Raw genomic sequence first — 16649 nt, forward strand, 5'->3', positions numbered from 1 at the left:
TCCCGCCGCCCTCGTGAGGATAAGCGGCTCAGAAAATGGATGAATGGAAGGATGATTTACTAGGTTGGATTTCATAGGATTAGTTACATTTATTTATACTTGGTGTATTTGTTACTTTTGGACAAAGTAGTTACATTTGGTTGGATAAATGAGTTATATATTTTTGGAATTAGATTGCAATGTATTGCTCACATGGTCAAAGTAGTTAGTAGGTTAGCTACATTTGGTTTTGATTTATTAGTTACATGTGGGGCAGGCACAGTGGATCAGCTGGTAAAGCATTGGCCTCACAGTTCTGAGGTCCTGGGTTCAATCCCAGACCCGCCTGTGTGGAGTTTGCATGTTCTGCCCGTGCCTGTGTGGGTTTTCTCCGGGCACTCCGGTTTCCTCCCACATCCCAAAAACATGCAACATTAATTGGACACTCTAAACTACCCCTAGGTGTGATTGTGAGTGCGGTTGTTTGTCTCGATGTGGCCTGCGATTGGCTGGCAACCAGTTGAGGGTGTACCCCGCCTCGCGACCCTCGTGAGGATAAGCGGCAAAGGAAATAGATGGATAGTTACATGTGGCGACGGTAGTTGTATTTGAATGCATTAGATAGGTGGATTAAGTAACAAATGGGAAAAAATTGTTACATTTGGTGGATTAGAAATATTTAGATAAATAAATCATGGTGAAATTAGTTACATTTGATGAAATTATTTTTGAAAATTAGCTACACTTTTCTGTAATTAGTTAAATGTTTAGTACATTTGGACGAATGGGGTACATTCAGTAGAATTATAGTTACATTTGATTGAAGTAGTCTAAGCGATAAATTATATTTAATGGAATTAGCTAGATTGAATTGATTAAATTTGTTTGCATTACATTTGGTTAAAGTGGAATTAGCTCCGTTTTGGTTGAATTAGTTACATATTCATACATTTGTCATAAAACTTGGAGATGGAGTATTTGGATCATTGTCATTTTTGGATGCTGTGTTCCAAGTAAACAATTGTTGTTTGTTTGTTTGTTATGACAAGGCAGCTTTGACGTTTTTGTGTGCGAGAGTGAATGTCGCATTAATCTGGAGAAGAGTGGGTTCTGTCACTATGGTTTTTTTTTTTTACCTTGTAGCCTTGGATGTCACCATTTTGAGCGATGATCGGCGGCGGATCCCACGTGACATCCAGCTGAGTGGCAGAGGAGGACTGAACGGCAACATTCTGTGGGGGCGCTGTGGGAACTAAATACCAACATACCCCATTATAAACCTACTGTATGTGTAATAGGAGACATTATTGGCTTGTATAGCAGTAAATCTATAAAAAAGGGTTGGCAAAACATGTCCTACAGGCAACACATACCTGCTCCGTGTTCTTGAATCTTTATTTAGCTAAACTTTGCACACCTTTGGTCTTGTACCCACCTGCCTCTCCAACAAACACCTCCTGGGGCGGGCTGGTGGGCCCCTCGCCTACGGCATTGTACACGCTCATGCGGATCTCGTAGCGCTTGTGCTTGCTCAACTCTAAGGCAAAAAAAAAAAAAACAACAACTTGGAATTATCAACTCCCACATTTATTGTTATTATATATATATATATATATATATATTATATATATATATATATATATATATATATATATATATATATTATATTTTGTTTTGAAACTTACTGTCCAACTCAAACTGCGTCAAAGTGGCGTCGCTCAGATTGCGAATGCTGTAGGGGGCTGTGCACACGAGGTGGACAAATCACATGTTATGTTTTTAATTACTGCAACAGGATGTTAAAACAATAGTCATAGTAATATATTTTATAACTCAAAAAATATTTCTGATGAAATAACTAAATAATGTAGTTATTATTATATAATAACATTGAAATTTTCCGGATAATCATTATGATCAAAATAATAAACAGCAACAAAAAAATATAAAAGCAGGAAACAAATTAAATTACTATTTATGAAGTATTAGTTTAAAACAGGCGCAGCTGTAGAGCGTTGGCCTCACAGTTCTGAGGACCACGATTCAAATCCCAGCTCTGCCTGTGTGGCGTTTGTATATTCCCCCCATGCCTGCGTGGGTTTCCTCCGGGCACTCCGGTTTCCTCCCACATCCCCCAAAAACATGCAACATAAATTGGACACTCTAAATTGTCCCTAGGTGTGATTGTGAGTGTGGCTGTTTGTCTCTATGTGCCCTGCGATTGGCTGGCAACCAGTTCAGGGTGTACTCCGCCTCCTGCCTGTTGAGAGGTGGGATAGGCTCCAGCACTTCCTGCAACCCTTATGAGGATAAGCGGCTAATGGATGGAAAATGGATGGATGGATAAAGAAATTAGATAATTGCCATCATCCAATCTCTGAGTTGGAACAGCTGGCGAAAGGTGTCTGGTGTGTTATGTGACAGAAGAGTCTCTGCTAGGATGAAGGGCAAAGTTTACAAAACAGTGGTGAGGCCGGCCATGATGTACGGATAAGAGACGGTGGCACTGAAGAAACAACAGGAAGCAGAACTGGAGGTGGCAGAAATGAAGATGTTGAGGTTCTCGCTCGGAGTGAGCAGGTTGGATAGGATTAGAAATGAGCTCATGAGAGGGACAGCCAAAGTGGGATCTTTTGGAGACAAGATTCGAGAGAGCAGACTTCGATGGTTTGGACATGTTCAGATGCGAGAGAGTGAGTATATTGGTAGAAGGATGCTGAGGATGGAGCTCCCAGGCAAAAGAGCGAGAGGAAGATCAAAGAAAAAGGTGGATGGATGTTGTGAGGGAGGACATGAGGATAGTGGGTGTTAGAGAGGAAGATGCAGGAGATAGGCTAAGATGGCAAAAGATGACACGCTGTGGCGACCCCTAACAGGACAAGCCGAAAGGAAAAGAAGAAGAAGAATCTCTGAGTTGGTTCAATTTTTCAAAAGTATAGTATAGTAATGGCAAAAATAAAAACTTTAATTTTGACCGCTGCAGGAACACGAAACAACTTGTGGAAACAATTTGCGCCATCTAGTGGGTTCTCTTTGAATCGCAACACATTTTTCATCTCACCGGTGAGCTCGGCCCACGCTGACATGCTGTTGATGGCGTGGAGGGAGTAACCTCGGAGACGGTCGTACAGAAGCTCCCGGTAGCGGATACGGAAGCCCAGCAGGATTCCGTTGATCCTCTCCTCGGGGGGAGGCTGCAAGGGATTCAGGGGGGAGGGGGAAAAAAAAAGAATGAATGGATGGATGAGAGAGCAAGAAAACAAGCTCCGTCCTGTCCTTGGTCATTTACGGAAAAGTTAATATTAAAATTACAATTGATTTAATTGCTATTCTAAGTGTAATGTATAAATACCATAAAATGTTAATTAAACTATTAGGCAATATTACAATGATTAAAAATGTTATTAAATTAATAAAAGTTAACAAAATGCAAAAACTAAATGTGTTGTCCCAATAATACATTTGAATAAATTATCACAGATTTTTAATGATTACAAAAATAACAAAGCAATTTCTGTAATTGAATAGAATAGCCAGAAATTAAATAAAAAGTAATGGCTAGTGTATTAAATTGAAATCATGGACATAAACCTGAGATTGTAATTAAACTAACAAGAAGGAAAATAATAATCAAGCATTAAAAATAAAAACTAATCAATATTTACTGTCATAAATTGAAATGGTAAGCAGTTTTAAAATAAAAAAAATACTATAATAAATTATAATGTATAATTCTAATACACATTTTTACTTAAAAAAAAAAACAACTCCCCCCAAAAGTATTTATTTATTTTTTTATTTTTTTAACAGGCAGAGAAGCTTACCTTCCAGCGAATCAGCACTGATGTAGTCGTGTGGGGCGTGACCGAGAAGATGACAGGTGCTTCGTCTGGCGCTGGCGTGATAAAGGATATTCAAGGATAGAGCCCGACGACTTGCATTTGGCTTAATTAGTTACATTGAGCGCATCGCCTACCATCCTGCAGAGTGGTGATAGCGTCGCTCTCTTCGCTGTACTCGCTGTCGCCGATGTCGTTGGTGGCTTTCACTCTGAACTGATAAGAAGTGAAGGGCTTCAGCCTTGGCGACAGAAGAAAAGTGTCATTGTTATCATTAAGAGCCTTACAATAAATTAGAATTATGTTCATTCCAACATGATTTCTGATTTTAATGGATTTTTTTCCCTCTTCATTAATAGAAAAAGAAAATGATAGTGAAGCAAGTTTGTATCTTTAAAACGAGCTTTGTAAATGTCGGAAGTGCTTACCTGGTGATGACGTAGGAGGTGGCGTCGTGGTTGACGGAGGCCGAGTGCACGGTCCAGTTGTTGTCGGGGAGCTGGCGCAGCTGCACGGTGTAGTAGCGCACGGGCGACAGGCCGTCGCTGCCGGGCTCCCACGACAGGAGAACGTGCCGGGCGTGCACGTCCTTCTGAGGCACGGCGGGGCGGCTGGTGGGCTGCGGGCGAGCTGGGGAGAAAGGATAGCGTTAGGACCCACCAATGTTAACTAATAATAACCCTAACAATATAGCTGACATTGAAATACTTTCCTTTAAGAACATAATAATTAGCTGTAGTCTTTATAATGAAAAATGTGACAGCACACAGGCAGTTGCACGTCACCTCGTTTCTCAGTGGTGACCACCAGCGCCTCGGCGGCCTTGCCCCAGCCTTTGCGGGTCTGCGCCGTGATACGGAACACGTAGACGCACTCGGGTTTGAGGCCGGTGACTGTGTACTGGCGGCTGCTGGGGCTGAGCACATCCACGGTGGCGGTGTTGCCGTTGGTGGAGTTGAGGTGATACGTGATCTGGTACGCTAGTACACCGCAAGATGATGAGACGTTTGAATAAAAAGCACCGTGGTGACGCCGCTTCGTACAGGAGAAGATCTTTACTCACCCAGGATGATCCCGTTGGGCTGAGTGGGCGACTGCCAAATCAGACGAACTGAAGTGGTGCGCACTTCAGGGAACAGGATGCCCATCGGCGGCCCTGGCACTGCAGGACGGCAACGAAGTCATGATTACCACATTTTGCGCACTCCCTTTTAAACTTGTCCGTGTACAGCAGTTTAATTTGAGGCATCAAACACAAAGACAACTTTAGCTGTTTTGAAGCCTTCCTTCTACTATTTTATTTTTTAAATTTATCCTATCTCCCACTCCCAATAGTCAGTTTTAGGCTTAAAGTAGGCATGTTCTCTCAAAAATGTTTTCATTCTCGAGAGTGTCAGAGGAAAGGGGGTACGCTAAATCTGTTGGGCACCAGAGGGGAAAGATGACAATGATTCCCACCCTTTTTGAGTTTTGTTTTGCTACGCAGACCCTTTAACATCTTGACAGATTCGAGGGGGTGCAGCATCTTCATTGGAAGGTTGAAGGCGACTGCCTCCGACATCATGACAGAGATGGAAGTAAAAATGTCATCCTCACCCCCTAGTGCATGACATCGTTTTGGGCACCCCTTCAGTTACTTGTAAAAACACGTAAAACGTTCATATTTACTCAAATCGTCTATGCTACATGACGGCCATCTGAATTTTTGAACGCTTGAACGCTTATAATAAAACAACCAGATGTCTACCGTCATCCAGGGTTCTTTCAAAAATGGGCGGGGAGCTGGGCCGCCCGTCTCCGATGCGGGTGAACGCCAGGACCTGGATCTCATACAGGACGTATTTTCCCAGACCCGCCAGCTGGACGCTGCGTGTGGCGTTGCCCTCCGCCTTCCAAAATCGGGCGCCGCTGTCCGAGTCCTTTTCTTTGTACACCACCTGCCAAACAGCCGGAATAAAAAAAGATATTGCAAAGGGCAGCATGCGATGCAAGGTATTTCAAACACCATCACTGAGCTGCCTCGTGATCACAAACAGTTGTTGACTTGGAACAGAGTACACAAGAAAACCTTGAACCACATGCTGCTTCACCATATTAATGAATGACAAGTAGACCTTGTAGCCCAAAATGAGTCCATTTCGGTCCGGCTCGGGTACATCAGACCAGCGCACAAGGACACTGCTGGATGTGGTGGCGAAGGCCGACACGTTAGTTGGCCCGCAGGATGGTACTGGACAAAAAAAGAAAAAAAAAATGACAAAAATGCTATATTAGTAATTAGGTGATATTCTTTAGAAATCAGCCTTCCCCACTCAACCACTCAGTCTTAAGCCATTCTAACAAAATTCAGAAATGAATTAAAACAAAACCATTCCATGGACAGGCATTAGCTATTTGCTTTTAGCATTGAGCAAACAGTCTCAAGCAATATTACATGGATATCAAGGAAGAAGAAAATATAGCTATTGGGTGAGATATTTTTGTAAATTTTAATTGGACCAGAATTTAGCTCTGAGCATTTATCATCTGACAGTCTGTATCATGTCGGACTGAGGCTTTATTAGTTGTGAGTTTCTTGCATTTAGTTTCAACAGCAGATTGTTCTTGGCAATTCGCTGTTAGCATTTAGCCAAATGTCCTAAGCAATATTTAGCATGAAAACAAGAAATCAGCACCATTCTACACTAGAATTCTGCATTTTTGTGAGAGCCTTGTGTAAGCCAATAGTCTTTTCCATTTAGCTGTAGCATTTTAAATTTGGGTTTTAGCTATCAGCCTTTATCACCAGGTAGCGTGTAGTAGTTAGCTGTAACTGTCGGTAAACTGCGTTGCCACCATTTTGCTATTTAGCCTTTATTAGTCAATAGTCTTCAGCGTTCAGCTTGATGGTCTTTTGCCAATTGTTTTATTGAATATTGATCGCCAATATTTAAAAAAAGAATTCAAAAGCATTTGATTTTAGCATGTAGCCCTGAGGTCTGATCGACAGCTAATCAATATTGACGCAAATGTCACGGAGTAAAATTCAACACAGCCTCACCTGACTCTCGGGTACGGCCTCTGATCGGCTGGCTCCAGGGCCCGGGCCCGATACCATTGAGGGCCTGCACCCTCACCTCGTACTCAGTCCACTCTTCCAGGTCCTCGATGGTGAACTCTCTCTCCATGCGGTCGGGTATAGCCTGCATGAGCGGGTGACCTGAAGAGCCCGCTTTGGCATACTGCACCCTGTAGCCCACCTGGTCCGCGTTGCCGTTATACTCCCACTCGGGCAGAGGCTGACAACAGACAGAAAAGTTAGTTGAAGAGTTTCAGGTACACAAAAATAGTGCTTTGACGCTATCGTGAAGCAAAAACAGGAAGTATACGGTACGTTTATGGTGGCACCCGCCCCGCTTTGCTTACCATCCATCTTAACCACAGGCTGGTCTCACTGGCGGTCCGAAGCGTGATGTTGGCGGGGGCGACGTCCGGAGGGGCGGGAAGTGTTTGGATTTTCCTGGAGGGTTGGCTGGGGGGGCTGCTGCCCACAATGTTCACCTGACGCATACGGAACCTGGACATTGAATGAGAATAAGAATGACATTTACTCTTTTTCTTCATCACTTTTGATCATTGTTGTGGAAAAAGGAGAAAACCTTACTTTTAAACCCTGAATTTGAACTCAAGATTTCAAACTTTAATTTCCATCTAATCTTAATTTGAAACACGAACTGTTGGAATTGAACTTTGAAACCTTTATTTGGAATCTACATTTCCCACCTGTAATAGGTGTATGGATTGAGACCGGGAACGTCCAGGGAGCGCGCGTCGGGTAGGTTGGACACCTGGTGAACCGTCACCCAGTCCTCGTTGTCCCCCACAGCGCCCACCTAAAACCAACCAATCGGGAATCTGTATCATATTCAGAATCATTGAATGATTGATACGCGATCAGATTCAGCGAGCTCACCTGGGCCTCCACCTGCCAGCGGGAGATGGAGGTCTTGCCGTCATAGCCTGGTTTGAAGAGAAGGCTGACGGAGCGCGGGCCGATATTGGAGATTGCGATGTTGGTGGGCGGGCCGGGAAGCTCTGAGATTAAGCAGGAATTTGATACAACAAAATACAGGAAATGATGAAATTTATTTTTTTTTATCCCAAAATATATTTTGGATTGTCCAAGTTTACCAACTGTATTCAGACCGGTGTAAAATCTATTTACTAAAACATTTAAGTGAATACAATCAGAAAAATAGTATAAAACCTTTAATTTATTTACTTATTTTGTTTTTTAACGGCATTTCTCCCCCCAACTGCATTAAAATTCATAGAATCTACATTTTCTCAACAAATTGTATTTTGCTGTCAAAATAATTGATATTTTAAATATTTATTTGCCTATATTTTTTGATTTAATAATTTTCTTGATTAAATATAGCAACATATAGCCCTACCACATTATTTGACAATACATCTTTTGTATTCACTTATTTTGGGATGAGGATTATCAAATTTTCAAAATAATTTTTTTGATCATCATCATTAGTATATAATAAATACTAATAGTATAAAAATATATAAATATAAATAATATAACATTATATATATATATATATATATATATATATATATATATATATATATATAGAGAGAGAGAGAGAGAGAGAGAGAGAGAGAGAGAATAAAATAAGTACAATAAAAATAATAATATATAGCATAATATAAAAATCTAATAATAAATAAAATAAATAATAGTATAAAATAAATACTGTTACATTTTCATACAGCTTAACTATCCCATCCCTCTATCACTTTTAGCATTTGATATTTAGAATTTTTTTTTTTTTTTTTCTGGAATAGAAATCGTTTCGGGTCTCAAACTGTGACAAAAGTGTATTTTATTATTATTATTTCTTTTTACGATCGTTATTAATGAGAATGTCAATTTTGATAGTACTGACATGCAATTACCAGGTAAACTCCATTTCTCCATTTTTCAATAACTCATTCTTATTCTTTGCGCTTTTATCAGCCTGGGTGGGGTCTTGAGACACAATACTGCCTGCCGCAGGTCAGTCTAGGTACTACGTTCAGGCCAGATCCACCAACTAACCTGGCGGGACACCCGAGGAGATGGTGGAGGACGACAGCAGGCCTTGTCCCTTGGACGTCATGGCCGCCACCTCGATGGTGTACGTGGTGAGCGCGGTCAGTCCGGTGACCCGGTACTCCAAGGTTATGCTGGGCAAGTAGTGGGTGACCCGCGTGTTGGTCCGGTTGAACTCTTCCCAAGAGATGCGGTAGCCTGAAGACAAATGAAGACAAATTCACACCTGTGGACCATTTAGACTTCACTGAACTTAACGTACATGTTTTTCGGATATGGGAGTGAGCCAAAGAAAAGGCACACAAGCACGGTGAGAACATATACTGTACTGCTTGTGCGTAGGCGCACGTACTGTACCTGTGAGAATACCGTTCTTCTCGTTTGGTTCACTCCAGCTGACTTTGAGTGAAGTGTCGAGAATCTCGGTGAAGCTCAAGTGGCCGACAGCGCCCGGCGCTGAAAACAAACAAATAAGCAAAAATAATGTACACCCCTACTGTTACAGAAAGTGAAAATGCAAAAGTAAAAAGACGCTTGCCGTCCACTTACTGTCCTCGTGGGTCCGCAGAAGCTTTGGGGGGCTGCGTGGTCCGTCGCCCGGCGTGGTGAAGCAGAGTCCCGAGGTGTAGTAGTCGCTGAACTTTTTCAGGCCCGTCACATAGCCCACGTGCACGCCGTCCTGGAAGTTGGGCCGCGCAGTCACCACCGCCGCCTCGCGCTCGTTGCCGGGCTCCCACGCGAGCAGCTAGGAGCGGGGAGTACATTATTACAGCCCAGATATTATACAGTACACAAATATGAGCGCCAAAGAGATGATGACTGAGAAACTGATTTTTTTTTAGTATGGATGCTCGAGCTTCAATAGACGCCGCGCCGACCGCGTGTTTTATAGTTTACAACGCCATTTTGGACGGCAAGATCGTGTCTACATATTGTTTCTACAAAGCGATAAGTATTTTGGCTACGGTTATCGTTTGATCTTTTATCTTGAAAGTCCTTTGACAAACGAACACTGTAATCAGAGGTGATTGAGGCTCTTGTGCTGGAGTGAGGAATACAGAAAGAAGCCATATGTGAAACTCAATAGCAAGTATTGTCTCGTTATTATTAGATTGAGCTACAGTACTTCTCGTATATAGCAAGTGTGATGTCATTGTGATTGTGGCGACGTCAGTGGGGCCCGACGAGACTGGACGATAGGGAAGTGAACTAGAGAGGTTGTCAGGGGAAAAGCAAAATAAATATCACCCACTTAAAACGTACAGTTGGACTCACGTCTACGTTATTCAATAACATGACAACAAAGTTGATAACATGGTGTCAGAGTGCCGGTAGTATAACTATGGACTCGGGGGGGGGGGGACGAAGACAACGAGGAGGCATTAAGTGTTCCAACTCATCCAATCTACCAGATTAGCGGAAATTCAAGCAACACGCCGAACTCATGTTCACGGGACCGCTTAAAAACAGAGCTTCAGAGGAAAAGTGGAATTTCCTCTTGCTGTGGATTGGCGATAAAGGACGAAGATAAGTTGCAAAAAAATTCTCTGGTTACCTCACTCCGAAGGCAAACCCCGTATTTGCTAAATATATTCACGAGAAGGTGCAAGGTAACTGTGAGTCATGTGAGCACTTTGTGACAGAACTCAAGCTGTTGGTTAAAGACTGAAACTACACAAACAGCAGATGAGATGGTCTGAGATTGCATACTTTTCTTTACCACCTCACTGAGTGTGCGCGAAAAGTTACTAAACAGGGGCCGGCGCTCATGCTCGAAAAAAAGCTATCGGCATAGCCCGCTCCCATGAGTTAGCGAATGTGCAGCTAAAGGCTACGTATAGGGACAGCCACGAGGTTCGCGTTATCCACCGCAAACCGGGAAAGCAACGTTTCACCGCGGGTGCTAGTAGGCATATTGACAGCCCAAAGACCTCCTTGAAGATATGTAACAAGTGTGGAGGATACCACAGTAAATTAGCTGAATGTCCAGCAAAAGGTAAACAATGCCTGAACTGTCTGAACTATTATAACTGTAAGCCACAGAATGAAATACTATGATGAAAAGCCCGTAAGACGCTTATAAGCAAGCCAATATTCACAAAAGGATGACTAAAAAACGCGCGTTGTATTGTAGTTTTGCCGTAAACAAAAGTTGACTCATGACGTCAGGTGAAAAGTATTCAGATGCTTGAGCTCAGCATTGACATACTGTACATTCTTTCATTTGAATGCTTGATTCTTAGCATCCGCATTCATTTTTCAGTATGAATGCCTAATAATCAGCATTCCCAGCACAGGCCAACAATGCTGAGAGCCATTTGAATTGGCGGTGTCGGCGCACCAGCTGACCTTGTAGCCTTGGTTGATGCCGTTGATGAACTGCGGGTTGGGCGCCGTCCATGTAAAGCGAATCGCCGTTGAGTTGACGGCCTCTGCCTGCACGTTGCCAGGGGCGATGGTCGGCACTGGAGGGGGGGGGGGGGTGGCGGAACACAGCAAAGAAAAAAAAAGAGACAGATAGATGAAAAGACACATAGCTACAGTAAATACTGTCGAGAGATGGCTCGATGGATGAATTTTTCTTACCTCCTTGTAGGGTCCACTCAGTGACTTTGTGGCTGAAGGCGCCCAAGCCCGCCCCGTTGTAGGCGGCCACCTCGATCTCGTAGTTGGTCCAGATGATGAGGTCCTCCAGCAGCAGCGTGGTCACGTCCGGGCTGGAGATGTTCTTGATCTGGTAGTCCACTGGCAGCCCCGTCAAGCGGTACCTGACAAATACAAACACAGAAATGCATTACAACAGACTCCCTACTGGGGGGAGACACAGCACCGACGAAAATAAGCACGTACTCCGTGTTAGGATTTATTACTACTAAGACAAGTATTAACCAGGCTGGTCCCAGGACAAGATTAAAAATGAGCGGGTTGCATCAGGAAACGTATCCAGCCTTAAAACTGACAAACAAACTTCCTGTGGTGCACCACCATGGGATAAGTCGGCAGGCGTCCTGTCAACTACTAAGGAACATAAAAGTATGTTGTTGGTTGTTTTTCAAGAGTACAAAGTTGAAGTTCAGGTTAATTTTTAGCGTGTATAAATACAAATCCAATTTTTTTTCAAGAAACAAAGTTGTGCTGTTACACCAATGGGCTGTATGTTTTTTGACTAAATTAATGTACAGGGTAATTTTTTTCATCAATTAATTTTTCCTGCATTAATGTGTTTTTTGTGTTTTTTTGTCATTTTTTTGACAGTAAAATACTTTTTTTTTACAAGAGTAGTCTTATTTTTTAAAGAGGAAAAAGTACTACTTTTCAGAATTGTATTTTGCGAGGGTACAGTTGTATTCATTTTAAAAATTTGCAATAAAATCATTTTTAAAGAAAATGGTAATTTTACATGACTATGGTGTTGATATGGTGATCAGTTAAGGGTGTAGCTGGGATAGGTTCCAGCACTCCCCCGACCCTTGTGAGGATAAGCAGCTTGGAAAATGGATGTGTGTGTGAGTGTGTGTGTGTGTATATATATATATATATATATATATATATACACATACACACACATTTTTTTTTTCCCAAGTGGAAATGAAATCATCTTTTCTGGGGATGCAGTTAATATTCTCACTCTTATAAGAATAAAGCTGCCTAAATATATATATTTTAAAAATAAAGTTGTTAAAAATAAAGGAAAAAAATTAAAATGAGGACTTTAATGAGAATAAAATCACATTTTTAAAATTACATTTCAACAAAGTCATATTTTAATCACAATATTTTTTAAATAAACTTGTTTCCATTAAAGGTAATAATGCTTTATTTGTAATATTAAAGCCGTAGTCTTTGAAAATTGTGCTTTATTCATTCATGTATTTTTAGAAAAAAATATACTAAGCATGTGTATGATTTCTTAAAACTGTTTCCACACCCAGTTTTGATTTATTCTTTTAATATTCATTTTTTTGTCCTCGAAAATAACCACATTTCTCCCGTAGTAACTCTTTATATATTATGATCGTGATATTGGTTTATTAGAGCAGTTGTGAGAACAAAGAGCCACACAAATGTAATTCAGTAGTAAATTCAAACCTCCACGAGGCAATCGAGAGGGGCGGACTTACCGTACGGTGTAGCCACGCAGGATGCCGTTTTGATGGCTCTCGGGCGGCGGCTGCCACTGGATCATGATGGACTGGTTGGTGCGACCGCTCGCGATGACATTCTGCGGAGGAGCGCTGGGGGGCTCCTCTGGCAACGACACGCTACGACAGACACCAAACACGGAAATGCAAGTGCATGATGAGCTTCGAAAGTGTTTTTCAAACCCTTTCAATCAATTCATTTATTGTATTATTATCATTCCTATCATCATAATCATATTTTTTAAATCCTCTGACTGGCTGTCACAGCTGTGGGAGGGAGGGGGTGGCACACGGATGATCAGGGGTAGAAATAAATACCTGAGGTCTACGGATGTTTTTAAGTTGCCAGAAGTTACCACCAGCTCATTCTGGATTTACTAAGTAGACCCACTCTCATTGAATTTTGCCACAATGATGAAGAGAAGTGATAATTCATGCTCGCTGCGATGACATATCATCCTCTTCCGCACAGAGTTCACCACATTTAAAGGGAATGACAAGAGTCGGTTTGATTGGATATAGTTGAAATCAGCTGCAACCACAGCGTTGCAGACCTCCCTCAATATGGTCCCAAGTGCCGGTCTGCGAATTTGCCAACTCCTGTCTAACCTGCCTCTGCCTGCCGTGTTGGATTTATGCCGGATATAAAAAGGCTTTTTTTTCTTCTTGGCGACGTGGATTGCGCGGAAAGCTCACTGCGGAGTTTTAACAAGCGACGGTTTTTTTTTTTTTGCTTGTGTGCGCGCGTGTGCCCAAGTGGTCTTAAAGGCTTCCATCCCTCCTTGCCGACCGACTCCTGAATAAACGGATCAGTCAAAGGAGTCGCCATGGAAACAAGCTTCACTATTTGCAGACAAGTTATCAGTCTAAAGAACTTCAGTTGTCCATCAACCTTTATGACCATTAATGGCGCAAACGTTTTGGAGTGTTACATTATGGGATGGCAGCTCACCGTTCTGTCTCCTTGCTGAACTGGCCCTTGCCAACGTCGTTGACGGCGCACAGGCGGAACTGGTAAGAGCGTGCCGGAATCAAGCCGTTGACCGTTATCGCTGACAACTCGGGTTCGATGCTGGTCAGCAGGACCGCCCAGGGAGCATCTGCAAATGACCACATCACGTCATCAACCTCAGATTGTTGCATTTTTTTTTGTTGGATAAAACCCCAAATTGTTCTCATTTTTCTCATGACATGCCTGACACCTCTTTACATGTTAGCGTCCTGACGGTGGCCCTGCTGTGTGCACATCAACGAGAATATTCAATAGCTCTCACGCAAGAATGCCGCTTTTGTGTCAAGGCACTTTGTTCCTCCCCGCAAAAAGTCATGGACGCCCTTAATGACCCGTACTGATCTTAAATTCTTTTTCAACTTCCTGGCATGGTATATAGTGCGCTAACAGGCTAACATGGGGTGACGACACAGGAGCGTGATGGCTTGAAATCCAAGATACCACAACGAGGATACCAAAAAAAAATAATAATAATAAAAAAAAAAATATATATATATATATATATATATATGTATATATTCGAAGAGGTTTTTCCCCTTAATAATTGAGATCATTTCAAAACCGCATCTTAAGTTCACATGAGTGATATTTGTCTATTTTTGTTTGACGATCTTAAATGGTGAAGTGGAGAAACTATGGGGAAATATAAGAAATTGAGAAGTACCAGTGCCTTTTCACAGCACTGGAAATATATTACTTTGGACAATGGACTGAGCACTTTTCTTGTCAGTGCTCGGACTAGATTATAGGCTGGTTTGTTGTGTCGGTAATTACTGAAACAAGTTGTGTATTTAAGTGGCCCCATCAGGGTACATTGCCAGCAGAGGTCGGGTAACCTACTGTTCTCAGACACCTCCAGGATGTAGCGCATGAGCGGGCTGTTCCCGTCGAAGGCCTTCGCCCAGGTCAGGTCGATGGCGCGCCGCTCGGACGCGCTCAGCACCGCCGCGGGGTTCTCGGGCGCGTGAGGCAGCTGTCTGCGGGGAACAACACAAACGCCAATTACCCACCGACATCTTAACAGTTACTGTATGTTCGGGTGAAAAACACAACAGAACCAAAACAAATAATGTTAGGACATGACAGACAGCTCTGAGTTTGAATGTGGTATATTCAATAAATATATGTCTGAAATATTATGGTGAAGAGATTATTTTTAAGTAAACATTTCATTTTATCTTTTTTTTTTTTTTAAAACCAAAATACAAACACTTTGTAATTATTGTTTTTTTTTTTTTTATCCTTTCTATTTTACCAACCAAAACTTATTTCACATCCATTAAGTCATACATTCATGATGCCTTTCTCCAAAATGTTATAACATAATTCATACCAATTTTGAGTTTTTGTTTTTGGGGTAATATTTTCCAACATGTGTATGTTTTCACCCTGCAGTATATTATTGTCATATTTTACACCATTCATACACCTTAAGTTAGTTTCTTCAGATGTTTAAAACATTATTAAAAAATGTTATTATATCACAAGAAGACAAGCAATTTCTCATGCATGTGCACAGACATGCATAGTGAACACACAAACCCATGCTTGTAAATGTGGTAACAACATATGGATGCGTGTATAAGAATGGACAGGACAGAGGGGACATTAGAGTTGAGCAGTGTGCAAAAGGGGAAAAAAGTTCCTTTGTGTGTGTATGTAGTGGGGAGGGGTTACCTGACTCGGAGGTGGGCACTACGGGAATCGTTGCCGCCCACGGAGGTGACGTGGCAGGTGTAGGTGCCGATGTCGCCCGACCACGTCTGCGAGATGTGCAGGGTACCCTCTGCATCCTGTTGGACCCGCGGCATGGCGTGCACGTTGATGGCCACGCCTTCTTTCTCCCACACGTGCCTGTGCCAAACATGGGATGATTTCATAATAAGTAATACATTGTGCTGCTGGTTGCGTTTCATAATAGGATGTCCCGTATTTCCCAATTCAGAGTCTCCAACGCAGGCACGGGGAGAACATGGAAACTCCTCACAGGAGTGGCTGGGAATTGAACCCCGGACCTCAGAACTGTGAGGCCAATACACCATGCTGCCACCTAATGGCATTTTGAAAATGTAATTTTCAAAACTGTATTTAATGACGTCATGCATGCACATTATCCCCTCAAAGTTTATCACTGTTTTATGAAAAAAAAAATCATGTTACAGAGGATTTAAAATAATCATATATTTTACAATGTATTTAATAGATTATTATTTTATAGGTTTGCATTTAAATGATTGAAAACTATTTTATGACATTCATGGTTGTCATAATTCTAATTCTATAATGGATTTTATGTATGTATGTATGTATAAAAATGGTACCTAACCATATAAGTCATGCATGTTATTAAGCGAGTCTATTAGTTTTAAAAACATTTTATTTTTTTAATGCAGACTATCACCTACCAAGTGACTCTATACAACAAATTGAATAAGATTCTATTTAACATTATTCAAGCGTGTTAATTCCTTGTATATGATTATTTCCGAATTGTTTTCATTAGTTGTAATTATAGTATGGAATTTTTAAATACAACATATTGTGGAGCATTAGTGGCGCAGTAATCTTACAACTGATGAAAAAGAAAT

The 16649-nt window shown here is 41.8% G+C and overlaps 1 protein-coding gene across 2 annotated transcripts in view; it reads right to left on the reverse strand.

The window, feature by feature from the left end:
- sdk2b (sidekick cell adhesion molecule 2b) overlaps positions 1–16649 on the reverse strand; it is a 149549-nt gene that overhangs the window by 16380 nt on the left and 116520 nt on the right. For both annotated transcript variants that reach the window (XM_061810069.1, XM_061810068.1), the window contains exons 13-36: positions 15739–15915; positions 14902–15038; positions 14002–14149; positions 13029–13169; positions 11494–11675; positions 11257–11372; positions 9457–9652; positions 9265–9363; positions 8914–9105; positions 7771–7892; positions 7581–7690; positions 7224–7374; positions 6859–7096; positions 5933–6048; positions 5566–5755; positions 4882–4980; positions 4604–4798; positions 4247–4448; positions 3956–4059; positions 3804–3874; positions 3041–3173; positions 1665–1721; positions 1415–1516; positions 1116–1231 (exon numbers count right to left, since the gene is read on the reverse strand). In XM_061810069.1, coding sequence (XP_061666053.1) covers positions 1116–1231; positions 1415–1516; positions 1665–1721; positions 3041–3173; positions 3804–3874; positions 3956–4059; positions 4247–4448; positions 4604–4798; positions 4882–4980; positions 5566–5755; positions 5933–6048; positions 6859–7096; positions 7224–7374; positions 7581–7690; positions 7771–7892; positions 8914–9105; positions 9265–9363; positions 9457–9652; positions 11257–11372; positions 11494–11675; positions 13029–13169; positions 14002–14149; positions 14902–15038; positions 15739–15915 — 3394 coding nt within the window. The remainder of the gene's footprint in view (positions 1–1115; positions 1232–1414; positions 1517–1664; positions 1722–3040; positions 3174–3803; positions 3875–3955; positions 4060–4246; positions 4449–4603; positions 4799–4881; positions 4981–5565; positions 5756–5932; positions 6049–6858; positions 7097–7223; positions 7375–7580; positions 7691–7770; positions 7893–8913; positions 9106–9264; positions 9364–9456; positions 9653–11256; positions 11373–11493; positions 11676–13028; positions 13170–14001; positions 14150–14901; positions 15039–15738; positions 15916–16649) is intronic.

Source organism: Syngnathoides biaculeatus, chromosome 22 (genome assembly GCF_019802595.1).
Source record: "Syngnathoides biaculeatus isolate LvHL_M chromosome 22, ASM1980259v1, whole genome shotgun sequence".
In the NCBI taxonomy this organism is placed as follows: domain Eukaryota; kingdom Metazoa; phylum Chordata; class Actinopteri; order Syngnathiformes; family Syngnathidae; genus Syngnathoides; species Syngnathoides biaculeatus.